We start from the raw sequence: 27,895 nt of genomic DNA on the forward strand, positions 1-27,895 counted from the left end.
ACTTGCCATCGATGACATACGCTCTGAGCAGAGCTAAAACCCGTAGATTTCTTCGCTTTTGGAGTTTCTCGCTGATCCTGCCACTGCTACAGCATTTAGGACGCTGCCACGACAGGCGTATCACTTTGTTGTTCGCCACCAACCCTCTGCCATGGCAACTATCTCCCCAAGGGTCGGCGATGGCTCCTCGTAATATCGCGTCATCTTAGGGCTGATTTATGCGCATCGTTTCACACGGATCCCCAATGTGCACACGGTGGCGTGTTAAAGACCTACACCCGCTTTAGGCTCCGGTATTACTAGCCTGGCATGTACAAGTTCTTTCGCAAGTACGTCCGCTGCTGCCTCGACTGCCAGTGCCAAAAGTCGGTCCTTACTTCCACTGCCGCAACTTTGCAGCCGCTTCGTTGTCCGTCCCATCATCTTCATCGCGTCGGAATTGACCTTAACGGTCCACTTCTATGTACCGCGGCTGGCAACAGCTGGATCATCCTTGCAGTGGATCATCTCACACACTATGCAGAAACTGCTGCACTTCCATCTGCCACTGCCCAAGACGTTGGATCATTCATACTACGGCATTTTCTTCTTCGTCACGGAGCCCCTCGGGAACTTCTTAGTGATCGAGGCTGCCCTTTTCTATCGGTAGTCGTCACGTCGCTTCTGAAGGAGTGACATCACCCACGGGACCACTAGCGCATACCATCCGCAAACGAACGCGTTGACGGAGCGTTTCCAGCGTACTCTTGGCGACATCCTCGCCACGTACATGTACATCGCGTCCGACCATTCCAACTGGGACGCTTTGCTTCCAATCGTCCCGTTCGCCTATAATACTGCCATTCAAGCCACCACTGGTTTTTCACCGTTTTTCTTACTTCCTGCGCCATCGATACCATTCTACCCTACCAGCCTGGTTCACCAGAATGTGTTCCTGTTTCTCAAGCTGCGCAGCATGCCGAAGAATGCAGATACTCGCCCGCTGTCTTACCACCGCAGATCAGACACTCGCGGTGGCTCTGACCCCCCAAGCTTCCCTTCTGATTCATTTGTTTGGCTGTGGATTTCACCTTTAGCTCCCGGCCTTTATTCTAAGCTGCTTCCACTATATCATGGACCTTACCGTGTTATTGCACAAACTTCTCCCGTCAACTATGTCGTCGAGCCTGTGTCGCCGTCTTCTGATCAGCGCCGTCGCGGTCGCGAAACTGTTCACGTAGATCGGCTGAAGCCCTTCTACGATCCCTCCATTCTACCTTATGCTTAGATCGCCAGGATGGCGCCTGTTTCTCCGGTCGACAAATGTAACGAAGAAGAAGCGCCGGTTAGCCCGGTGCATCTCCTGCGTATGAAATATGAAGAAGTGTCGGTCAGTCAGGCGCATCACCAGCGCTTTACGCACTAAGGCCGATTCGGACTGCTCGAAGGATTTTTGGCTACCGCTGAGTTCGACCTCTCTCTCCTCGCATAACCTGTCAATAAACGCCTTGACAGAATAATTACACGCAAACACAAAAGATGTCTCGAGTTTGCTCGGTGGGGTGGTAGCAACATTCGCCCGGCATTGCCGCTTGTGATTCTTCAACGTTAGATTGCTCGAAAATTCAATCAGTCCGTCTCGTAACACAATGAATGGTTCATACGTCCTTAAGCAATGGCTCATACAGCCGTAAACGCGGCCACCCCATTATGACGACAGAAGAGAAGTGAAATTCTACGCTAGAATGACGAGCGGCAACGCAGGCAGCTCCGGAACACGACGCCGAATGCGGGAGCAGCAGCACGAGCGCATTTGTGCAGTAGCGCTGTGGAAGGAGACGACGACGCTCGAACCATTGCTGACGACGACAGCGTCAGGGAACTCCGACAACGACGGCGCAGGGTACGCATAAACAGCTTCGCTGTAAAAGAACAAGCGGAAGCAAACGACAGACGGGACCCAAGAGGAAGGCGTCATCGCCGATTGGTGTCGTCCACCCCGTCCTGTGGCAGCGTGCGCAAGCGTCCGAGTGGCGATCGCCGAGCTCGTGCTTGTCCAACGCAATTCGTCGAAGGCGACAGCTGCGTTGCACTGGCCGGACATCGTATAATCGTGAGGCACGCGAAAAAGACGATCGCCCCGCAGCACGAGACCACGCGCACTTGGTAGAGGGCAGAAATTGCGCTGGTTTGGACCAGAAGCCGGGAGCACAAGGACGAAGAAGAAGAAGAAGAAGTGTTCGGTGGCACCTGCCCGGTCCTCGGAAGCGCAAGCACAGACATTTCGACAGTCATGCTCTTCGCCCTCGCAGTTGTCGCCGCAGCATTCCTATTCCTGCTCAAGAAGGTCTCCTGGACTGTGGTGAAGAGCACCAGGCTGCTTCTTGGGCATTGCTTTCACTGCCTCATCGAATGCACTGCCATGGACCTCATAAGTCAGGTAAAGCGAATCAAGCTTACGCAAGAACGAGAAGAAAGCATTCGTTTTTAGACGAAATAGACTCGTCCGTTGCCCACCACGTACGGTTTCTTTTTATCGTTCCTTTTTTTTACTTTGACTTTTATAAATATCTCCGCAGGCTCCCTTCTACTACGTCCTCCCTTCTGAATGCCCATGATACCATTTTGCTCACCCCTCGCTCGAACTCGCCCTTAGTTTAGGTACATAAACGGCCACCCTAACAGAACCCATGTAAGCATACTCCCACTAAGAACAGGGCGTTTTCGCAACCCCGATGCAAGTACCGTGATCTCATTTTGCCCGAATATACCCCTTTGCGAACTAATGATGTTCGGAGCCAGATACTCGACAGCATTCTACTCTAAAACGATAACGGACCAACAATTGTACCAATGAGCGGAAAACAAGGTGCACGTTTCCATTAACTAATAGCGACTGCACGAGTGTAGCCTTTAAATGGACACTGAAGAAAGATACTAAATCAATTTACACTGCAATGTATTCTTTCAAAACTCTATTTACTTTATATTTTGAGGTAATATCGATTAATTAATTAGCCTAGAAAATGAAAATGACAGTCCTATCTTTTTTCTCGCAGTTTGACATCATTGTGATGTCAGATTGCATCGCATTTGAGCTTATCGACTTTAGGCTATCTTGGAACAGAACCTTGTGCATCTCACACAGCGTTTCCCACAATATATATACTAGAGGGAACTCTGGCGCTGCGTTCGTTGACCCACCATGGGAATGATGGGAAGCACGTGGATTTCTCTGATCTTCGTGCTTGTGGATTCACACGTTCTTGTGGCTTTGTATATTACCATTTATGTGCATTAATTGCCGTAAATTTCCGAGCAATCTATACCCTTCGAAGTGCAAAAGACGCTGCGAACCCGCACAATCGCTACTAATGGCAACGACTTAGCTTGACGAGGTGGCATAACCGAAACGCGCCATACGCAACAAGGCACTGGCATGCCCGCAATAAATTCATAAGTGCGTTTCGTATCTCCTATCGATACATGCGTGCCTGGCTTAATCGTTTCAATATCAGGCCTCTGTGCTAGAGGTCCCGTGTTCGAATCCTGCCGTCGGAAAATTTTAATGTTTCTTTCATTATTCACTGCGCAGTACACTGTTGAAAATCAGGAGCTTACAAAGCCACACAGCCGTTTGAAGCCAGAATGGCGAAGTTTAGGCAAATCCATCTATTTCGCCATAATGCCCACGCTGGCACAACAGCTCCCATTACCGCCCCCGTAGACACTACCACCAGAGTTCCGTCTAGTAATTATTTTATTGTATCAAACTCTATGCTACGCATTAACTGAGCACCAGCAGACGCCCTCGAAATCCTTGAAGCCATACTGCGTGCTTCCATACGGAAAATACAAGGTGACGTCGCTTCCCGCTTTAAGCTACATTAAGCATGAAATGATTCCAGCTCCCGTTGACGGTTACCTTCAAGTGTCGCCCGCGTGGTTGCTCAATGGCTATGGTGTTGGGCTGCTGAGCACAAAGTCGCGGTATTGAATCCCGGCCACAGCGGCCGCATTACGATGGGGGCGAAATGCGAAAACGTCCGTGTGCTTAGATTTAGGTGCACGTTAAAGAACCCCAGGTGGTCGAAATTTCCGGAGTCCTCCACTACGGCGTGCCTCATAATGAGAAAGTGGTTTTGGCACGTAAAACCCTATATTGTTTTAAACTTCAAGTGACCTTGAGCCAGAAGCCGGAGCCTTTAACCGGGCACTGAAACGAGAACATCCCCTCAAGTTGCGAGTGCAAAACGTGATCAAAGGGGTAAACCGTCAAGTCCGCCTTACATAGACTAGTTACCCTCCAAGGAAGTTACATAGCCTATTCCTTCCGAGTTCTTCTAACTGTATCTGCACAACATCCCTCAAGCTTAACTTCCAGTACGCTGAACTTTTATTTGTCATTTCCAATAGCGACATCCAAAAGGCGGATAGAGAGCCCTATGCGCCTGATTCTCGTCTGTTGGCGCTGAGAAGGAGTTGTATATGCCCTTTTCAACGTCATGGGTCTCGGGGTCCCCGACGCGTACGGCTCGTCCGGCCGCGTCCAAGCCGGTGGCGTCCGGCGCATCACGGACAGCTGTTTGACCGAGACGAGACTTGTAATGAGGGTCTGTATGCGACAGGAAACTATTGCGTCCATATGGACCAATGTGCACTGGTGTGGTACGGGGTGCTGGGGTGTGCCGTTGCTAACATGCACACCCATTTTAAGATTGTGGCTAGCATCATCTCCACCCAATCTGCTTTGCCGGTAGCCATTGCGTGCTTACAACTACTCCATATAACGGCAGAGCCACATTTCTTTGTTGTTGCGTCATTTCTGTGTTACCGAGCTTTCTTTTCGCGGTTTGAATAACTTCGTTAGTGCCGTAGAAGCGCCGTACACATATGCAGCTCAGATTAGTGTTTCGCTTTAGGGTCCCTTTAAAGCACGACGCACATGGCACAACGCGGCGTCCGATATGACGTGCGAACGCGTCCGAAAGGTGGCTGTTCCGATTGCTGGAACACGCTGAAAACTGTTGGACCCCGTTGGCTACTCGAGGGATGTGGTTTTTGATAGCGAAGTTCACGTCGCACTCCATGTCATGCGCGGATCTGTACCTTGTGTCTCCTCTTTGCAGCTTTACGTAAGACAGTGTGGAACGACTGCTGCAAAACAGAGCTATTGTAGTTTATCCGACAGATACACTTCCCCAGAATTTTTATTTTTTTAAAGCGTGCCCCTCGCCACTTTTCTGGGACTCTGTGTTTTGGCGTGCGCCCTGTACCAGTGGCGACGGCTCTCCCGCATGCGGGCACACCGTACGAGAGCTCTCGTTGTCCGAAGTCAGCAATGAGCCGGAGGACCATACCAAGGTCGTCCTGAAGACAACGCCGAGGATACCGACACCGCCTCCACCTCGACCTCTCGCACAGAGTTCCTAGAAGACGACGATCCGCTGGTTGGTCTTCAAGGCAACATTTTCTTCGCAACATTTTCGAGCGCAGCGTTGAGCGTCGGCGTGCCTCGGCGGCGTAGCAGAGCGCAGCGAAAGCGAGAGCGAAGCCAGAGCGTGGAAGAAAGTGGAGGAGGAGGCTGCATTGGAAGAAAACCTTCTAGACCAGTAGAAGGTGTTGAGCGGAAGCATGAAGACGACAGCAGTGGAAGCCGCCTTGAAATACCACCATAAGCCGATCATGTCCGCCCATCCTTATTTATCTAGGGACCTTACGCACCCTCGGATTCGACGGCACCGGCTGTGCGGGGAAAAATAGAACCAGAAAGGTCGCCTTCGCGCATAGCGTTCACCGCAAGCGCTTCCCGGCGAAGATTACGGTTGCATCAGCTGCAGTTGCCTGGAAGCGGCAACTGTGTGGCCGGTCTATATACATTGCGTCGCGCACCAGTCGGTGCGGTGATCGCTGCGATGTCTCATTATATCGCGACATGAAAACACGTATAGAGCTGAGCTGAAATTTCGCATTAGGCAGTATGGGAATCGTCGGTGATCTTTCTGACTCCCGTCCCACAGCGTCAAGCTCTACTTCTTGAGGCACAGCAATCCAAGCATGCACGCGTAATGCGAAGACTAGGCTTCGCATTACGCGTGCGGCCAGTTTTTCTTCATGCGCCCTCTGTTCCGCTTCTTCTCGTCTATCACAATAAATTGGTTCTGGACTCGTCCTATCTATCTATCTATCTATCTATCTATCTATCTATCTATCTATCTATCTATCTATCTATCTATCTATCTATCTATCTATCTATCTATCTATCTATCTATCTATCTATCTATCTATCTATCTATCTATCTATCTATCTATCTATCTATCTATCTATCTATCTATCTATCTATCTATCTATCTATCTATCTATCTATCTATCTATCTATCTATCTATCTATCCATCCATCCATCCATCCATCCATCCATCCATCCATCCATCCATCCATCCATCTATCTATCTATCTATCTATCTATCTATCTATCTATCTATCTATCTATCTATCTATCTATCTATCTATCTATCTATCTATCTATCTATCTATCTATCTATCTATCTATCTATCTATCTATCTATCTATCTATCTATCTATCTATCTGTTTGCTTGTTTTCTTGCTTGCTTGCGTGTTTGTTTTGCTTTTCAACGTACCCTGTAAACGCTTTTCTTGCCCGCAGGGCTCTGAACACCTGTCTGCGAACATAGACGAAGCGTTCGCAAGCCTGCTTGCAGCCTGCGGTCAGCAGTCATTCGCGACGTTTGACCAGCTCTTCAACCACATGTACGCGGTCTCGGTAACATTTTATCGCATCTTCGTACAAATTGTAGCGGGAACTTCATAAGAAAAAAACACTTATTTGTTGCATTAGCCAATGCTTCTAAACTAACTCTTATCTTCCATGTATTTTTCCTTCATTGACATAGCTTTATTTGAAGCCAAGTACCTTTTCCTGTAACAATATTTATTTTTTTACTGTGCTGCGACGACCAATATTTGCTTCGCTTAATGTTCGGGTTGTGGGATCGGCTCCTACCTACGACAATATTTTGTTTTTTTTTTCATCCACTCTGATTTCGCTTTAATTTATCATTCCTACACTTCAAATAAAACTACAAATAACATCTCTTGTGCTTTTCTCGGCTTCATTTCTGCTGGCTTCATAAGGTTATTATTTGCAGAACAATAATGCAGAAAGGTGTCCCACTTAACACTGTCAGAAGATCGTCCTGATAGAGAAATTAAATACATATATATTTCAATCCAATACGATTCAATTTGTTTTCCATAAGATCTACTGAAGGCCACTTTCGGTAAAAAACGGAATCAACCGATTGATAGGAACCCAGATTCCTCTACTAGGCAATGTGTAACCAAGCAGAAAACTAAAGTTGAGCTGCATTGTCAATAGCGGAACATAGAGCAGGGAAAGAAAAGAGAAAGAAAGGAAAATGTCACAGCTTCGCCCGAAAGGCGAAGCACCGATTGTGATATCAAGCTAGTACAGAGCTATACGGCGGTATAGGCCGGTGTAGAATCCAAACACCGGCGGCCACGAGGGCCGTAACTTGAAAGTGATCTGGGATTAGTACGTGCCTAGGTGCGCCGAGAGCCTATAGTTTTGTGTGTGCTGAGTTCTCGCCACTGAGTTCGCTTTGAAGCGAGATGCAGAACGAAGGTCAATTCGCTCGCTGTTGCTGCCGCTCTTCATCATGCTAGCATTTTGACAGCAAGAGTCCGTGGTACTCATTGAGTGATATAAGCTTATGTTTGCCAGTACGGACGCGACAGCATGCTTGTCACATTAATTAACGGCCGATAAGGCTACTATCAGTACTTCGTATAGCTGTCTACTAATTTGGTATCGCAATCGATATTTCGTCGTTTGTGCAAAACTTCTACTTTTTCGTTAATTATTGTTCTAGTGCTTCGAATTATCGATACATTCATCTTCCTTACAATGACAGCTCTTTGTTTGCTCGTTTGCAGGCTACCAGCTAGTTCACTTGGTTAGCTTACTTGGAAGACCAATTTTCAGAATGCTTGGAGGGGGTACGGAGAATTTTCTTTTGATGGTGAAGTCTTCTTTCTGAATATAACAAGAAAAAGCGCGCGGGTGTTGGAATTGACAGCGCAGTGAGGAATGGTAAACTAAAATTATATTTCCTCCATTGTATCTTACACATTGGCCACTTACTTTCTCTCTCACTTCTCAAGTGTATTAAAGGAGCAAGACAAGGTCGAGAAGATTGCGGAGGGCAAGAACTCGGAGGTCTTCCGCATCCAGACTTATACGGGCGACAGCGTGCTCAAGGTGGTGAAGCTCGGCTACACGCAAGAGTCGCAGCATCGCCTCTTGACCGAAATGAAGATAGCCTCGTGAGTGCGCATGCCATCGACTGTGCTTAGTTTAGTGCAGTTCACAGCGCATACGCCAGCGCTGTGGCGACAGGGAGTGATGCTGGCGGCGGTGCAAGGTGCGCTGTGGACATTCCGATCACGATAAACCGATATCGCCCTTTAGCGAATTATCCATCCGCATCGGACATGCATTATGAACCCTGTCTAAATGTACTCCCCCGGCGGCACGCGTATTAACCCTTTTCGTGGCGATCCCGTGGGCGCTGACATGTTTGATCACGTGGTGGCGCGCGTCTATTGCTTCCCTCAACTGCCTCCATTGCCCCCACGTTTACAATGTGTGTGTGCATTTATTGTGCATATAGAGCGCGCAAATATTCAGTTATGCGCCCGCTGACTTATTGCCGCTTTGGCGATAGAGTGGGCGTATGATGCCGTGCCAGTTGGAGTAAATGTGTGTAGATACTGCGCGCGAAACGAACTACGACAGGAATGGACGATACTCCCTTTGTCGTTGTTTAACGAGCGGTACTCGCCCTTGTCGACGGTCCGGGGAAGAATCACTTTGTTAGAGCGCTAGTGATACAACGCTGGCGGATGAGCGAATTTCTGTATCCTCGAGGAAAGCCGTACATGTCGGAAGTGCCGGTAACACGTACGGAAAATTTCAGCAACGATCCGCGAAGTTGGATACTCAGATACATTCCATTCCTTAGTATACCAGTCACCATCTTTGCGGCCAACTACTGCAGAAGTCTTCAATCCACATGATGCAATCCGTCATGATTGGAGCACGGTGCTTTAGCGAAATCTCAGTTGCATTTCGGACACCTTATCGCACAGAAGCAAGGTGGAAGCGGTAATACAGGTGTTCTGTGGCGTTAATGGTTTCGTACTTGTGCGCTCTCGCTGAGGCGACATGCGGCGCGCCTCCCAAAGCGCCATCTCGTTTCTCTAGAACAAACTGCTCCGCGAAAAGGGTCAATAGCACCGCCGCGAGGACCTTATCTTGAAAGCGATCTGCGAAACTGGCAGTGTGCTGCATTTGCTGAGAGCTCCGTGAGCGCTGTGTTTTCGCGTTGAATGGACAGTCAGCACGAAGCAAAAATCATTCGTTGGTGCGGGCTCTGTCTTGCAAACGATCGTCTTACATAACGGACGTACGGTTTTCTCATTGGGTAAGCACAGAAGTGCTTACGCGTTTAAAACAAACGCAGGTCTGTACTATGTACGCCTGCTGTATAGAAAGACTGTCTTCAACACATTTCTTTGTGAGATCATGCAGACAGATTTTTCTTATCTCGGCGTCTGTATTCCGGTCCTGCAGGAGGCTCACAGCGCTAAGAGACAGGCTGGACTTCTTCACGAAGGGCTTCGTCGAGCTCAAGAGGTAAGAAAAAGGCTCGCGTCACGAGAGCATTCCATGTAGCCAAGTGCCTAGAAGGTGTGCGTCAGTCTGCTTGTATATCCTAACGCGGGGTTTCGACAGCGGAAGTTAGGTACGCACAAATCGAAAGGTCAAACGTCTAATTGCGTGCGTTGTATGGCGAACATTTCGCATTATTGACCATGAATTTTCACGATGCGTGGTATCTGCGTTTTCTTTTTCATCGCAGCGTCACTTGCGTATTCGACAAATGCCCCGCAGAACTCCTCGAGGCCCGAGAACGAGCAGCCCGAACGCTACATGATGAGCGCCGAGACGGAAATGAGTCGGGTGAGGAAAGAAAGGAAGACTCAAAGCCGGTTTGTCGTCTGGCACAGTGAGATTTGTCTACATTTACAATACTACCACACACCAGAGTGGAAGGTGCACGAGAAGCGCATGACGCTTCAGACTGTTCAGTCGGCGCTATGAGGCGGGTGGACGCTCGGTGCATGGAAGGTCACGTGCACTGGAACGATCGCGCAACTTATTTTGGCTAATGGCAGCTGTAGCGGTATCTCAGCAAAACGGTATCGGAGGCAGTATATCATACCATCTAGAGCAGCCACTTTTTCCTAAAGGGGTGAAGGAGACATCGGGTGGTCGCAAATACAAAAAAATATCTATGTAGATAAATCTCGAAACATAAATCACTAACTGAACCAGTGTACATATCTTCATGTCAGTACTGAGCCTTCGTCATATCCTTCGCAGTTCAAACACCTCGAGCCTACCTGGTCTGGCACATGTCATACGGAGGCGTTCCTCTCGACAAGATCGAGGTGGGTGCGTGGTTTATGATGAATTCACTCGCCCCTTAGACCAGAATGATGTGCACTCGCTTGCAAGTGCGCTCTTTATCTTGGCCCTGTTGCCCAGCTGTCAGTCTGGACTGTGTTGCATGACGGGGCAGCCGACGACAAAGCCATGGCGAGCGAACAGTAGCAGCAAGCACGTTCTAAGAAGAGACCGAGCACTATCGCAGTTCTTTTGCTTTTCCGGCCAGTTCCCGCAAGCCTCGGCAAAACAGTCCTGCCCCCTATAAGCGCTCAGAAGCTTTGTCGAATAGCCAAGCTTCATGTCTGCGATGAATGCTTGCAAGAATGGACGACTTCGCTGAGGTCGTTCTTGTTCTCGTTTACATCGTTCTTGCTCGGTGCTTTACGGAATAATCATTGCCAAATACCTATTGAAAAGCTCACCACACGTAATAGTATTACTATCAGTTTTAATTCACGCCGTTATTTTCTATCAGACATTTAATGCGAAGCTGTTAAGGGCTACTTTCCCCACTATCGTGTCCGCGTCTAGAAAAATATCCAAAGATAGTGCAATGCCCGGCCGACCCGCGGCAGAGGTGGCGAAGGCGTAAGCAGTCCACACACGTGGTCCGATCCCGAAGATTGTGCAGTGCTGGACCAGAGTGGAAGGGCACTGAGTTTGTTTTTTTTTCTCTTCTTTTCTTGAATGGGATGGCTGCACTGTATTCGACGTCAGAGCCACCGCATCTTTGTTAAGCCGCGGTTGACAGCTTGTTGCCAAGCAGCTGACGCAAATACGTTGTTTGAAACAGAGTGAGTATGTGTTTAGTGGTACGCGCTCCTAATGACATAACGCGCTCTGACAGTTCTTTTTATACCACATCGATAATCCTCCGCATTCTCACTAACGCTATCCTTATAACGCCGTCTGCGTGGTGCTTTTCTATGGAAAAGGCTACGGGCATATCCGGCCGGCCTGAGAAGTATATGGCCTGTCTGAAGGGAGATTAACAAAAGCGCCTCCGTCAATGCATGTTTACGTTAATAGCGCAAGAAAGACAAGAACTCCAGATAAAACGACGGGACAAGCGCCAAGTCCGAACTAAGCTTTCTTCCGTATACGAAACGCGCTTTCTAAATCGCTGTAACAAAAATTTCGCCAAAATGTATTTTCTTTCGAGAAATGGTTGCATTAACTGCTGTGAGACAAAATTACACAGTACTGGGCGCGGTATCTTTGACTCTGGCCGGCCAGTCTACGTTTCCGTTCATAATGTGAAATCAGCGGTCCCCACGATGCAGTGACACGTGCAGCAAGAAGCACGGTGACGTAGCATTGTCGTCTGCAGCGCTTGTCTCTAATGAACGCGTTTTTCAACTCTACGAACATTTCAGGGACACTTCAAAGAAAGACTGGGTCGACCTGTATCAGTAAATCACCCCTCTACTTAACGTCAGAAACCAGTCTTACAGTGAGAATAGGCCTGGTGGCTTGGTAAGACAGAAAGAACCAAGGGCAAGTGAAGGTGCCATGACGTCATCAATTGGGACGGCGTCTAATCGTGCCTGCAGATTTTTAAAATTATTTTTGTTGTTATCGTTAAAGATACAGAATGTCACCTACATGACCCAAAGAGAGCGACTTTCGACAACCTTTACTGAGGCATACCAAATGAATTCGAAAGAAAAATTCAAATCTCCCACGCCACACTGACGTACCGGCACCAGATTTTGGAGTCGAAAATGAAAAAAAAAAAGGAGAAGTGGAACTGTGGCCTTTTTCACTTCTTACCCATCCGGGGCAAAGCAGAAGAGTGGGTCTAAAAATTAATCTGCAGAAAACCAAAGTAATGCCTAACAGTCTCGGGAAGAGAACAGCAGTTTACGATAGGTAGCGAGTCACTGGAAGCGGTAAAGGAATACATCTACTTGGGCCAGCTAGTGACAGCGGATCCGGATCACGAGACTCAAATAATCAGAAGAATGAGAATGGGCTGGGGTGCCTTTGACAGGCATTCTCAGATCATGGACAGCAGGTTGCCATTATCCCTCAAAAGAAAATTGTATAACAGCTGTGTCTTACCAGTACTCACGCATGGGACAGAAACCTGGAGGCTTACGAAAACGTTCCTACTTAAATTGAGGACGACGCAAAGAACTATGGAAAGAACAATGATAGGTGTAACGTTAAGGGATAAGAAGAGAGCAGATTGGGTGAGGGAGCAACCGCGAGTTAATGACATCTTAGCTGAAATCAAGCAAAAGCTATGGGCATGGGCAGAGCATGTAATGAGGAGGAAAGATAACCGATGGTCATTAAGAGTTATGGAATGAATTCCAAGGGAAGGGAAGCGTAGCAGGTGGCGATAGAAAGTTTGGTGGGTGGATGAGATTAAGAAGTTTACAGGGACAACATGGCCACAATCAACACATGACCGGGGTAGTTGGAGAAGTATGGGACAGGCCTTTGCCCTGCAGTGGGCGTAACCGGGATGATGATGATTATTATATTTGTATTTTTTTCAGTGGCAGTCTCCATATAAAGGTGCAACTTACTTTTGAATATTCCGACTGTAGAGATAAAAATGTACCAATAAATCAATATATTAAGGAGGGGCTTGAAGAGAGTTTCGACAAGTTTATCGGTGTCACTGCTGTTAGTGTTGAATCTAACACCAGAAGGCCCTCAACTTAATAACAGCAAGCACATCTACTTGTGACAGGTATTTCATTTCATTAACATGATATTACGCATCGTGTTCCATAGATGTCATTCAATCAATTAATGTTTGTAATAACGACGACCAGTCTGACCTAAATATTTATGCTGCAGGTTGTTTTTTTTTTCTTCAGTGCTCGCGCCGTGTTTCTGTAAAGACAAACGAACTTGCAGCCTTTAAAACGGCTCAATCATAATTCGACACTGGAAATGCCTATAATCAACATTCCGGAAAATTAAGAAAGAAAGAATTGGGATATGAAAGATTATTATATCAGCATAAACTATTTAGTTCTTCTAACTCCTTTTCCTGCGCTACAGTTGAAGAGGCCGCTAAACCTCTGGAGCGTCCTGCACCAGGTGGCGATGTCCCTGGCCGTGGCCGAAGAGGCACTGCAATTCGAACACCGGGCACTCTTGCTGCGTCGTGTGCTCGTCAAGTACACGCACGAGTACGCCTCCCGCTACACCATCCGCGGCCGCGACTATGTCATCGAGACGTGGTTTCTGGAGGCCTGCATCTTGGGCGGCGCCTCGGCCCGTCTCAGCGATGGTCAGTCTCGCGGCCAGAGTGCAGGCGAGAACGCTCGATTAGGCTTTGGAACGAGGTAGCGCCGTCGTTGCACTGACAGCACGAGCACCCGCAATAGAGACAGATATATAAAGCAAGGAACGGAAAGGCAGGGAGGTCAACCAGGCGAGCGTCCGGTTTGCTACCCTGCAGTGCGGTTAAGTGAAATGGAAATAACTGTCCGTTGCGTAATTGTTACAGTATCGGACTTCTGTGCTAGACGTCCTCTGTTCTAACCCCGCCTTCGAACAATTTTATTTATCTATTCAAATACCTGTACGCACACATATACATCTGCAACACCAAGGCGACCAGTGGGGACAAGGGCATTAACCCAGTAGCACAAACCATCTGATATCGTCAGGCGGCACGATCTTCAAGATCGGCCACCTAAAGAGATTAGCAAATGGCCCGATACGAAACGCGGAGGGTAGCTCGCTATAAGAAAGACATTGTCTTCAAGACATCAACGGCGACATCAACGGCGTTAACTCAGACCGCTCGGTCTGTGTGCCGGTCCTTCCGTGTGCCGCTCCTCATGCCACTGTGGTCAAACTGTCCACGAACCACGGTCATCATTTGAGAAGTGTTATCCAATTTCATCCCATCCGATTGTCATTCATATGTTCTCCATCCCGTAAGGGAGGGCAGAGCACAGCGTAAGAACACCATTTCCTTTCTTCAAAGCACTATTTCTATACACTCACGGAACGGTCATTCATGTCGAGTAACTAACATGTCCCACCTCATAAGCATCTTTCACGTCGCAGAACTCACTCCTTTCAAGTTCAAGTTCAAGTTTTATTCTTCTTCTAGTACAGACTAGAAACGTCCTCCCAGGCTAAAAGCTGCCGTCAGCAGCTTGACTGGACCCAGGAGGCGTTATACATGGCAACGCGATAACAATAACTTTTTAGTACAAAGAACGTAAGCAGAAGTTTACTAAACATAAACTAAACATAAAATTGAAAAAACTGAGTTACATGCTTATGAATGGATATGTAAAAAAAAGATGCCTTTTTTTTATACAAGTAAACAAATAGGCAAACAAGAAAAAACATAGACATTTATATGCATCGTTATACATGAATATATGTGTTATAGGTTAACGAAACACATCTTCAACTCTTTACGAGAGAATTTATTAGCGTGAACATGATTATTTAGAATTTTCGGCAAGTTGGGTTTAATAGATTGCAACTTATACTCGGTGCGAAATCCTGAATCTTGGTACAAGCCAAGGTTCAGGATTTCTTAAATGCACAGGTATGTCATGGTGCAGCAAGGTCGCTAGTGATGTAAGAAAATCTCTCCATTCTTTCCTTGCAAAATAAAATATTTGTAAAAAACGATATTCATAGTATCGATCTACCCATATGATTTGGTATGTTTGCGATAATGTTTTTGTTGTTGATCGGGCTTCAATATTAGCAATGTGTCGGAAAAGTGTCTTTTGTAATGCAACTATTTTATTTATGTTAGTTCGCGTTGTCGTTGCCCATACTAAACTGCAGTAATTAAATTGCGAGGTGAACACCCTGGCCCCGGTACATATATCACCGCATGATAACTCTGGCATCATCACAATTCACGACAGCATGACAACGATGGAATGACGGAATAGGAATGACATCGATGAATCAGGAACGGTGAGTCGACGACGGAAAGGCAATTGGATCACGTTTCTCAAATGATGACGATTGTATATGGGCAGTGTGACCATGACGGCACTACGCAACGCCATGATGTCTACGATGGCGAGACGCGATGGTACGACGAGCTAGACACGGACGGACGGACGGACGGACGGACGGACGGACGGACGGACGGACGGACGGACGGACGGACAGGCAGGCAGGCAGGCAGGCAGGCAGGCAGACAGATAGACCAAATGACTAACCGACCAACCGATCGACCGACCGACTGAGTGAGCGAACTCCATTAAAGCCTCCTTTGTACTTCTGCCCTTTCCATTATAATTTTTACATTCTTTATTTAACATGCGGCGCTCGTGGTACTTCAGGTCAGGCATTGAACTCTTTACATGTTCAGCATTTCTCGGGCGAATTACAGCAGCAAGCGTACCAAAGAAAAAAAAATTATGCGTCCTTCGAAACTTCGTTTTCTAAGATCTGGGGAACTACCACTTGACATAAACGGTGTTCTTTGTACTTGTTGCTCTTTGAGGCTAATTTTCTTCCGCCGTCGCAGGCGACACACCGGTCTTCACGGTGATCAAGGACGATTCACACGAGCCGATGGAGCGTCACCTTCTCAACGTGGACATTAATATGAAGATAGTAATCAGGTAATATACGCACTTTCCTGTGCCTTATAGTCGCGAGCAAAAGTTTGTGGACCAAAAGTAGCGTGTCTTTTTTTAATAGCGCACGAACTACGCGCGCGTTTTCGTCTAATACAATGTACAAAACAGATTCCAGCCCGTGGAGCTGCTCTAGAAGATATCTTCATTTTTTCCTGATGCCGTGGTCTGCAAACATTTACTCGCGACTGTACGTTGTTACCAACTGACCTTACAATAAGTAGGAACAGCGGGGTAATCGACAGCTCCTGGCTCGCTGTTTTTACTATTTATAACTGCTCCGGTGTGTCGTTCGGTACTCGGCATTCGTAATTTACTTAGCAAGTTAGCGTACTAATAAATGCCATTTGGACTTCGTGCCGGGCGTCTCGCCTTTTTTGTTAGTTTGAAGCTTAGCTTTATTGCGTGCAGCGTGTATGTCTGCGAGTGTGCGTTCTGTATGTGTGATCGCTGTGTGTGTTCGGTGACTATCGTCCTACAGCTGAAGTGACACAGCAGGCGTTCAGCCAGGCTAACATCTACAGCTTATCATTGCAGCCACAATTTTTTTCCTTTTTTTATCCCTGCGTATCTGTCCACGCCTTTTATGTATGCACCGCATATACTCCATGGACAAATGTCGCTGACACGCGCTTATTTCCTCTGTTCTAACGCGGTTCATAGATTCCTGAACAAGCTACACGGGCATTAGCCGAGAAAAAGGGTAAACACGCACGTCCACAACTTCCCTATAGAAAATATGTTGACATAATCTATGACATATTTCTATCGACATAAAAATATTGATAGAAATACGTGGACAGTTCGTCGAGCGTTCTGACGGGGGCAGTTACGAGCACGTCGTAGAATTTTGCCTCGTTTGTAAATACAGCGCGACGCGCACTCAAAAGAAGCACGCACTCAGTGTTCTATCCCGCAGAGCTGTTTATGGCACGGAGAACCCTTAGACCCGTTTATATAGGTATCAGTTGCTTAACGCTTCCCCTAGCCATTTATTAGTTGCTTTTAGTGTTTTAAAACGAAGCTTTGTTTACGAGCTCCCCCGAGCTCTGGCCGAAGGTGGCTGCAGCGAGGTGCAACTGAGGTCTTGTCGAGTAGCTTACCCGCAGGACAGCACACGACTGCACAATGTCACAATCTCCAGTAGCGCGCTGACCCTGGCCCCGGTACTGTGTCATAGCAAAGCGAGCCCATGCCGTAGACTGTGTAACGCGCGGACACGTGACTAACGTTTCGGGGCTGTCCGCGTCTTGCCGTCTGCTGTGGTAGGCAGGTAATCGTTACGGGGCGAAACGCTGGGCAGAATAGAATCGATTGCGTGGCATTTATTTAACCGCTTCGCGATAGCTTCATTTCTCAAGTTTCAACATTTGGGTCAAATCTGCGTACAATTCTTCATGCGTGGCTAACTTGAAGCGCTGCGTTTGCTATAAGTTTTGATCACTTGGCGATTCCCGTTGAGAATAAACCGTACGCACATATGTATTAATTTTAATATCAACACAATCATTACTAAATGAGAAGTGTGCTAAACTGAAGAGGCGCTAAGATGACTTCATTAGAGCCACAGCGCAAAAGCGACTTGTTGCCTGTATCCCGATATCCTCTTTATAGTACGTTGTCAGAAGTGCTACAGGTGTACATCTCTTTTGATATATTTTGCATATCGTCACCTAACAAAATGAGTTGTACGGAAGTTCTTGAGGTTGACGAAGGCAGAATTGAAGGGTTGTAGGCATCGAGTTGCAAGCAATGTACGCGTCTGCGTGCGTGCGTGCGTGCGTACACACACACACACACACACACACACACACACACACACACACACACACACACACACACACACACACACACACACACACACACACACACACACACACACACACACACACACACACACACACACACACACACACACACACACACACACACACACACACACACACACACACACACACACACACACACACACACACACACACACACACACACACACACACACACACACACACACACACACACACACACACACACACACACACACACACACACACACACACACACACACACACACACACACACACACACACACACACACACACACACACACACACACACACACACACACACACACACACACACACACACACACACACACACACACACACACACACACACACACACACACACACACACACACACACACACACACACACACACACACACACACACACACACACACACACACACACACACACACACACACACACACACACACACACACACACACACACACACACACACACACACACACACACACACACACACACACACACACACACACACACACACACACACACACACACACACACACACACACACACACACACACACACACACACACACACACACACACACACACACACACACACACACACACACACACACACACACACACACACACACACACACACACACACACACACACACACACACACACACACACACACACACACACACACACACACACACACACACACACACACACACACACACACACACACACACACACACACACACACACACACACACGTACAATGTACACCTGCACGCAATGCGTACAGCGCAGACACCTCCGAGCGTGCACGTATGTACTGTGATGTACGCACTACGTGCACGTGTACATTGTACATTCGAGCGTGTACATATGACACAAACAGCGCTCCGGGTCTGACCTGCATAACTTTCAAAACAGTGTGGTCCAACGCCGTGTGCCGCCTCGCACAGTTTCTTTATCGCTTCATATCAACTTTTCTGTCCCTTGCCTACATTTTTTTCATGTTATTGCAATCTTCACCGTGGCCGCGAGACAGTTCAGCCGTCAGCCTTGAGGTGGAACCGTTTCGATGCCCACAGTCTCTCCTTCTTCCTTTCCTAAAGAATATTACTTATTGAATTAATGTTTTATTTTTGATAGGATGGCTTGATCTTTTCTAACACCGTGAAAAAACTGCTACTGGTACAGGAACGACTGGCGCGCATTCCACCCTCTCACCAACCGTCTATGGCTCCGCTACGTGACCAAGGAACTGCGTTGGCTATACAAGCACAGATTCGGCAGCGACATGAACGAATTCGAGGCACCCTTCTGGTGGCATATTGGCAGCTGGAAGAAGAAGCTATTCAAGTACTCTTCGCTAGCCGAATTCGTCGAAAACCTCCCCCACGGCCGAACGCAAAGACGCCAAGGGGGCTTGACGACGACGACGGGTTGACTGCGCGAGGAGAAACACGTTTGCTCGAAATTCTTTCGGCAATATTGGTGCAGCCTGTCTTGTTCCCTTGGTATGACACTTTTGCAATGCGCTTGGTGTACCTTTGATGTCTGCGAAAGTCCACTCACCAGCAGAGCGCCAACTACTCTGCTTGTGTCTGGACTTCTTACAAACAATTGTCACTTGTTTGTCAAAAAGGGTACACTCACTCAGCCTTGCAGCCCGGTTAAGACTTATATGCACACTTAACCGTCTTTCGAACGAAACTGATGCCCAATACCAAGCTGAGTGGTATTCATCTTCAGCCTGCCGTGCTTTCCTTTTTAAACAGTTTTGTTGCGATACCGGTATACTTCTTATGTTTGTCAAAAAGCAACTCGTGTTTAGAATGGGAGAACGCGGCTTGGATCACCTTTCGACGAAGTTGACGCTATATCATCAGGTGAGTCATACTGCCCCAGCCTGTCCTGCTATCTTCGTTATGGATTTGTAATGTTCGGCGAACCCTTGACGTTTATCGAACGTCCACTCGCCACGACTGTGCGAGAGTGTATGGGACCTTTTCAGGGCGATCTGCGGACGCCACCAGACTTGGTCACGTGGTGACGCGTCCATGGCTTGTCTCAGCTGTCTCCGTTGCCTCCGCCTTTTCAGTGGTTGTGCATGACGCCCCGGTGTGGATAAGCAAACCGTTATTTGACCATTTGTGACCATTTGTCGTAGGCGGTGACTGGGTGGATGACACGCGAAGCTTTGGCCACAGATTCTGAGGACACGCAAGCGCTTTTGCAAATTATTGTGCCTTGTCCGAACGGCGCGAGCAGCGTGTACATGCGGTGCTTGCACTTTAAATTAAATTCCGGGATTTTACGCGCCAAAACCGCCAGTTGATTACGAGGCATGCCGCAGTGAAGGATTGACCACCTTGGGGTTCCTTAGCATGCACCCAATGCACGGCACACGGGCGTTTTTGCATTTTTCCCCAATGTAGAAAGGCCGGGATTCGATCCCGCGACTTCGGGCTAATGTAGCGCAGCGCCATAGCCACTATACGTCACCACGGCAGGTTGAACTTGCACTGGAAGCGGGGCTGGAAATGCTGTCCGTGCTGCGCAAACTTTCCGCTCGTGAATTAAATTATTGTCTGTGTATTTTGCTCTTCATTCTTTATTTGGTTAACACTTTGAAACAGCGGCGTGTCATATTTCCGGTTCGGTGAAATTCCTGGGTGCAGTCACCATCAGATTTGCGACAGATGTTGTTCTTGCTGCGCACAATGCTTGGAACGCATATGTTCTTCACTCTGTAATAGCATGTAGCACAGACATATTATGGCTGCTCACTCGCTTACTCTGTGGACCGTTAAGAAAGCGCTCAGCTACAGACAATCGTGTGTTGTCGATGTAGTCGCCGTCAGCCATGCTTTGTGGGGTTCTCGCCCGTGCTCTTGGAACATTTTTGATACTGTGCGAAGAATTTACTATGGCCGGAAGCGGCATTACTCCCTTTGTCACACTGTAACGAGCGATATACTCACTGTTGCCGACCTTATTGGGTTTAAGTGCTTTCTTTGGAGGTTAGCGGGACAACGCTGACGGATGTGTGATGTGATAACTTTATTTGGAATCCGGCGATTGGGAGGCTCGGGCCTGGGGCCGCCTAAATGGGCACTGGGAGCTCCTGCTCCCGTGGGGCTTCCTTGGCTCGCTGGACGGCCCAAAGTTGGTCTTGAAGTTCTGAGCTGAGCAGCACGGCCGACCACCGCGCCCGTAGATTTTCTGAGGACACTGCCATTTTATTTTGGTACATTTCACATCCCCACAACATGTGTTGAAGAGTGGCTCTAACAGACTTGCATAGCTTGCACACATCGCTCTCGTATATATCGGAGTAGATAGTTTTTAGTTGCACGGGACTCGTATAAGTTTCTGTTTGTAGTCACCTCCAAGTAACGGATGAGTGAATTATTTTATCCTCGAGGAAAGCCGTGCCTCGCGAAAGTCAGGCGACACAGTCGGTCCTCATGCAGCAGTGGTCCATGGAATTGGTCACGCAGATTCGTTCCATTCCATGATATGCCAGTCACTGTTTTGCAGCCAACTATTGCCCACGTCTTCATTAAGAGCAAAAGCGAACTGCTCCGCTAACATCAAGATTCTGTCTGTAGGCAGCGAGCATGGGCTTCCAAGGGGCGCGGTTCCTCGTTCGGTCATAGGATGCGCATCGAGGCTCCCAATACTCGACACGACTTTCATTCGAGTTAATGTACAAATACGCTTGTTGTTCTTCTTTTTCTTTTTATTTATTTTCCTATGCGTTGGAATGCTTATCAAGCGCACAAGGAGTAGCTCTGCTCTCATGCGCCCTTGGAATCGCAGAATTGAAATTGCAAGAAGGTTAAGACGTTTTTTTTTCTTTATTGTTTTCTTTGGTTGTTGTTTTTTGTCTTTCATTCTTTGTACTGTTCTGGGTATTTTCAAAAAAGTGAGGTACTGCATAAATGAACTTAGCACGCCGAGAAACGGGTGGCCGCATATTTCAGATATCTCCTGTACTGCGGCATTTGTGTGCGTTTTAAGAACTATGCATTCATATAGTACACCTGATGCCATCTTCCCATATCCACGCCTGACTTGACATCTACATCGCTTTGCTTTCTGTCACTTCCTCTTCGCACTAACCATCTGTATTAAACATTTATGAAAATGTGTACGAGTATTACTTCGTCTGTTGTTTGTTCAAAACCACATGTTCGTATAGGAAATCGCTTGTGGTTTCAGCGTAGAGAGATGCTTACGGCAAATGTGCAGCCGAAATTCCTACTTTGATGGTGTGTCAGTGCGTTTTTGCCCTTCGACTAGTGATTACCACGCCGTAGGAAAAATTTCAACTGAAAACAGACTGCCTCCAACTTCGACATTAGGCTTTAATCTCAACCGCCCCAAAAAGACAGACGGAGGCAAGCATGGCATGCGGTGCCTCAACGCCAGGAATTGGAGGTCATCTTATTGTGCCACGTACCGCCTTTGCCGTGGTCGTAAGCTGCGGGGGACAAACAACCAAAAAAGAAAGAACAAAAACGCCACTTTCTCCGTTACTTCAACGCCAACAGTGCGATATGGGAACGTTGTGTAGGAAAATTTATTCAATTTAATCATCTGCACCTGCGCTCATGCGTTCATAAGCAATGAAATTAGCTTGACAAGCTTATCTTCAAGACATGGTTACACTTGACGTAGAGTTCCTATGGTTCTTTTCGAGAAACTAAATTGATTGCAACATTTCTCTGCCACTTTTCAGCAAGATCCTCGCTTACGGAATCCTTGCTTCCAGCAACAGTAGCGCATTTATTATTTCTGGACGCCGGGTCACCAGTTTAGGTTAACTGAATTTTTCCCTTTAGCGGGAAATTGCCCTACATATGCAGCACGGGCCAGACTTTTGACAAAATATTAGTGTTTCAGTAAAATTAATTCCATCTCTCATTTCTCTTACTTAAAAAAAAGAAAGCATTGATGTATGATGGGTAGCCATTTATAAAAAAAATGTCCGATTTGTAGGCCTGCCTATGTTATTTTAGTGGTAATCATTGCTCGAACACTAATTAGACATTCTCTCTTAATATTATCCGTACTGTACGCATGGTGCTACACCAAGCGTTATCTGGCCACACCAGTCCCTCTGCGCCGTTAAGGCTCCCAGTATGACTACTGCGGGAACAGTAGACTAACCAGGGTTCGTACAGAACATTCGAACCAAAATTGAGGGACGATTCAAGGTCTTCAAGTAAGCCAAAGGGTAAAATTCAAGGAGAGGCAAACATACCTTATTCGTACACATGGACTAAAACATAGAGGGACATTTCCTTACAGCTAAGCTCTGCATGTGGCTTTTCTATGTTGACACCCTATGTAATAACGTCGATCGCCTTCTGGCATGAGAGTTAGTTGTGTTTGTGTTCATGCCAAATGGCTGAAGCTTTCCCATCAGGCATTTCTAGGGCCTAGGGCACGAAAATGCAGCCATAATGACTGCGGTGTGAACCAATTAGCAAAACTAGGAAAAAATAAAGAAATATAATGGCACAGATTGGCCGCTTGATATGGCTTTGTCCAGCTCTACGCGGGCAACAGTGATCTAACGAAGTCTGCCGTTGGTGGCTGCGTATAGCCACATTTTTAAAGGAATATAATCCGGGATTGCATGATTCCCGAAAAACAGTGTCCATGGCATAGCCCTTATGCGAAGTTTGTTACTCTGAATGTTAAAATGCCCCCCGCAACCACAGTTCTTAAGGTATTCAAGAAGCACAATTACTTTCAAGGAGCTCTCAGGGCCCCTGAATCTCTTCTTCTAAATTAAAGAGTTTTCAAGGATTTCAAGAAGGTGTACCAACCCTGAGACTTGGTTTGCAGAAACTTACTACGGCAATCTGTGGGGATCGGTAACGTCACGGGCAGGGGCAGCTACGATTTGCCGTCTGCGCTACGTCTTTCCACGGTGCCCAGACGCAGTCGTTCACATAGGGCAGCCCCGTCGGGTCGACCTTCATCTTCAGCGGTGGCAATGCAGCTTCCGTGTACGGCTTCAGTTTACTGGAGAGCCTGTCCACAACCTGCGGAGTAAGCAGGCGGCATCCTTATGGTACCGATAGCTACATCGGCGAGAATTGGGGCAACGAATATCGACTACGACGGCAAGAGCAGAAGAAGAGAGCGGCGTCGAAATGTGCCAGGGAAATGGGGAGGAAGGTTGAAACACCAAGCAGCAGGGAAAGGAGTCTGCTGACCCCACTAAGCTGAAGCAGAAAAAATCCATCAAAGCTTTCTCCGACCAGCCCACACCTTCAGTACAATGCGCATCTTACAAACGCGAATGGCCCACTTGCTCTCGTAGTTCTTCCATCGCGCTCACTGATTGATCCAGAGGGGGAGCGCCACCACGCCACTGAGACATAACAGACAGCACTCAACCTCCCTTAGCACCGCTCCGGAGTCACCCTACCAGAGGCTACCCTCAATCCGCTTCTGATCTTTCCTGGGCCATCACTGAAACTGCCGCGACGAAGTAGAGGTGCGGCTTGACCGCCTCAAGCAAAAGGCGTGACGTGTAGCATTGTAACGACCACGGCGGCGCAATATAAACGCAAAACGCGCTTGCGGCTTGAATGTTCGTTGTCGAGCGGTCGTGGTAGCGGCATCTCGCGATGGCGGTGCGGCTCACAAGTGAAGCCATGTGCCTCCGAGATCTCTATCGTGAAGCTACACACCGCGCCATATATTCTGGGGGCAATGTAGCGGCTACTTTGCGAGCGGACGATTTAGATCCACAGTGTTAAAACAGCTGGTTTAGGCACGAATCGGCTAAATGAAGTAAATTGCAAAGATGCAGCATGTATTTTGCATGACCGGACTAGGACTAGCATGTGAAAACGAGATCCGAGAATGAGAAGCGACAAGCCAGCACGCCGCGTAATCTGAAAATAATCTTAAATTATCACCTATAATTTCGTTCAGATTATCTAAAAGTTGCGACTAGGTGACGTCGCCTCAAGAAGGCATTCAGTTACCTACAATTCAAACATGTATTTTGTATAAAGTCTGCCTTATAGAGTCATATATTAGCACTAGAGAATAAAACACATTGCGTCTTGTACGAGTCCAAACGATTGCACCGCTCAATTTCGCTAGCCAGGTCTCGCCCACGAACTAATAGAAAAGTGTACTTGCTGTAACTAGAATAAAATGAGAATGTCGCTCCGTTCGCGAATTGATAGGTGATCGTCTGGTGAACACAAGAACCACTGGCAAGGCAGCACCCATTGTATCCTCGGTCAGCTTCTTTTCTTTTTCTTCTCTTGCCATAGGAGGACACTCAAAGAAGAAAAGACACGAATGCAGACACTAGCGCCGTCTGCCCGCCAACATCTAGGCTGCATCCAGTCCATAATGCCGCTACTGTACCAGGGTACTATTCGGGACATTGTCAAACTCGGCCATCTTGATTGCCAGCGTTTATGGCCCAGAGGGCGGCAAGGGCCTCTCAGAATGGCTGAAAATGTCGCCATTACATAACTGGACAATATGGCGGAATTGGGCGATGTTCAAGTTAGCACCCCCACCGGACCCATATTCACAGACTCGCCTCGGCTCAACTCCGCCGAGTGCAGCTCACCGCCATCTTCGACTGATGCAGTCACTGCGCTTATGTGCCATGCGCAGGTGGCTCCTAATCTAACATTTCGCAACAATCAACTCGCTGCGCGCACTTCAAGTCACTGTCATTATAACGGGTGTTTCTCAAGCAGCTCTCTTTTGCGGTAATCGCCAACAAGCGTTCTAGAAGCGGGCTGTCTAGGTCATTCGAAGAGCGGCACATACCTCACAGTCGTTAAAGTCGAGTATAGAGCCTCGTGCCGAGGTGCGTTTGTCAAATCACGAGTCACCGGTGCTAAGTCCCATTTTATCTACCCAATCAAGATTATGAGTCGTCTTTATAGACGACTTCGATCAAAAATTCAAGGGGCACTTTGTCATCCCTGCGTCGACGATGCGAAAGCATTGCGACCACCGCACGATCGCTATGCTCTTTCAGTCGTGTTAATTCAACTTCGCCACCCGCCATGGTTGCTTAGTGGCTACGGTGTTGGACTGCTGAGCACGAGGTCGCCGTATCTAATCCCGGCCACGGCGGCCGCATTGCGATGGGGGCGAAGTGCGAAAACACCCGTGTACTCAGATTTAGGTGCCCGTTAAAGAACCCCAGGTGGTCAACATTTCCGTAGTCCCCCAATACGGCATGCCTCATAATCAGAAAGTGGTTTTGGCACGTAAAACCTTCTCATTTAACTTTGCCGTAATAACAACAAAGGTCGTAGGTTTGACTGCCAACAAAGGCCGTGGGCTCGAGTGGCTAAATTAACTCTACCTTAATTAACTGTCCTTTCATTGCCTTCATCTTAACGTCAAAACTCGTGGTTTCGAGTGCCGTAATGAACTCTCCCTTAATTAAACCTGCCCTAATTCGCCTCATTCACTCTTTCTTAATTAACTTTGCCTCAATTGACGTCATCAACCGCCTAGATTGGCTCACTTGGACCATTTGAACTTTTATGACCACCGCCGGTCGCGGCAACGGCGGATTTTCCACCTCCTGAGCCGTAGAATGCTTGCGTATTAATAATCTCGTCCTTGAGCAAGCCGACCTTCCCACCAATTCATCATTCCGCAATCTGTTCTTACCAACGGTCTCCTTGACGCCAGGTTGTTGAGTTCACACGGATCACGCTCTATGTCGAACAGGTATTGGCCCTCGCCATGCAGTTCGACACCCGGCAGATGGGGATCCTCCCGCGAGCATCGCACCGTAGCCTTCTCACGCCAGTCGGATGGCACTTTCAAACCACCTCCGCGGCCCAGCAGCTTCGTCAGGGTCTTCCAGGCTTGCGACGACTTCATCAGCCGGTCCAGGTGCTCCACTGCGGCATCCTCGTTTTCAAACCCGGGCATGCCGCCTGGTGTGGGGACGTGTTGCTGGAGTTCGTCCGCACCAAAGGGATTAGGCGTTTGGGACGTCCGATTTGTGATTACGACGAGTTTGTAGTTACCGTCCCGGTACGCCGCCAGCCCAGCAGTGGAGTCAGTATTGATGAGGAACTCCTTGCGAGGCCAGATTGCAGCGCTTTCGGATTTCGCCTTGGACAGGGCTGGCCATAGGTCGAGACCGTCGATGGTGCCTAGGTCCCGGACGCGGCCGCCTGGTCAAGAAGAGTAACCGAGAAGAATGAGGGGCTTTCTACGAATATAGCTACTGCAAACTTCACTGACATAATGAAAAGTCGTATTGATAATGGAACTTATGCAGGAACTATTTTCGGCGACTTTTCAAGGGCTTTTGACTCTATTGACCACAACATATTTCTTATAAAACTGGAGCGTTATGGCAGAAGTAGTCCACCCTCGAACCATTCACGGAGTTTTCTGAATAGCAGGAAACAACGCATTGCCGTTAATGTTGTTAACTGGGATCCAATTACTATCAAATGTGGTGTTCCTCAAGACTCAATTCGGTCCCGATTCTCTTCTTAACCTTCATCAATGACCTCCCCCAGTGTTTAGCTACTTCGCATTGCGTGTTATACGAGAATGCTACCACCACTTTTTCTTCCCATACCAACCTTGATCGTGAAATGTTCAACCTTCAAACGGATTTAAACTCTCTTGGGAATAGATCCACTATAAATAAACTAAGCATTAACCTGAAGAAAACGTGCTTGGGGCTTATTAGGTCTCCTCAGAAAAAAACTTCCACTTCCGTGTTCTCTTTATATTCAATCGCAAGAAATCAAAACCAACAGTAGCACTAAATTTTTAGGTGTTGTTATTGACTCTAAGCTAAAATTTCGAAACAATATTTTATCCGTTATTAGGAAAATTGCACGAGGACTTCGGACGCTCATTCGTGGTCGAGCTTCTTTTTTTATTGTCGCAACA

The 27,895-nt window shown here is 47.6% G+C and overlaps 2 protein-coding genes and 1 long non-coding RNA gene across 4 annotated transcripts in view; 2 read left to right on the forward strand and 1 right to left on the reverse strand.

Annotated features, from left to right (window-relative positions):
- LOC135906322 (uncharacterized) overlaps positions 1-27,895 on the forward strand; it is a 93,759-nt gene that overhangs the window by 64,293 nt on the left and 1,571 nt on the right. The gene's annotated exons all lie outside the window — the stretch shown is intronic.
- On the forward strand, positions 1,723-19,455 carry LOC135906335 (serine/threonine-protein kinase haspin-like). Its single transcript, XM_065437679.2, has 9 exons — positions 1,723-2,419; positions 6,647-6,750; positions 8,185-8,346; positions 9,656-9,718; positions 9,945-10,045; positions 10,469-10,536; positions 13,556-13,787; positions 16,017-16,113; positions 19,154-19,455. The coding sequence occupies exons 1-9, from the start codon at positions 2,273-2,275 to the stop codon at positions 19,401-19,403; spliced, it is 1,224 nt and encodes a 407-aa protein (XP_065293751.1). The 5' UTR covers positions 1,723-2,272; the 3' UTR covers positions 19,404-19,455.
- Positions 22,310-27,895, reverse strand: part of LOC135906318 (arylsulfatase B-like) — a 194,007-nt gene continuing 188,421 nt past the window's right edge. For both annotated transcript variants that reach the window (XM_065437472.2, XM_070539130.1), the window contains 3 exons: positions 26,645-27,159; positions 23,800-24,018; positions 22,310-22,445 (listed from right to left, as the gene is read on the reverse strand). In XM_065437472.2, coding sequence (XP_065293544.2) covers positions 23,854-24,018; positions 26,645-27,159 — 680 coding nt within the window. In that variant the 3' untranslated portion in view covers positions 22,310-22,445; positions 23,800-23,853. The remainder of the gene's footprint in view (positions 22,446-23,799; positions 24,019-26,644; positions 27,160-27,895) is intronic.

The sequence above is a fragment of the Dermacentor albipictus genome, chromosome 5, assembly GCF_038994185.2.
Source record: "Dermacentor albipictus isolate Rhodes 1998 colony chromosome 5, USDA_Dalb.pri_finalv2, whole genome shotgun sequence".
Lineage (NCBI taxonomy): Eukaryota > Metazoa > Arthropoda > Arachnida > Ixodida > Ixodidae > Dermacentor > Dermacentor albipictus.

Bases quoted from the DNA above. Each gene is read 5' to 3' on its own strand.
- LOC135906335 (XM_065437679.2), top strand. From the start codon at position 2,273: ATGCTCTTCGCCCTCGCAGTTGTCGCCGCAGCATTCCTATTCCTGCTC. The intron at 6,751-8,184 runs GTACGCGGTCTC...TCACTTCTCAAG, and splicing joins GACCAGCTCTTCAACCACAT to TGTATTAAAGGAGCAAGACA. The intron at 16,114-19,153 runs GTAATATACGCA...CTACTGGTACAG, and splicing joins AATATGAAGATAGTAATCAG to GAACGACTGGCGCGCATTCC.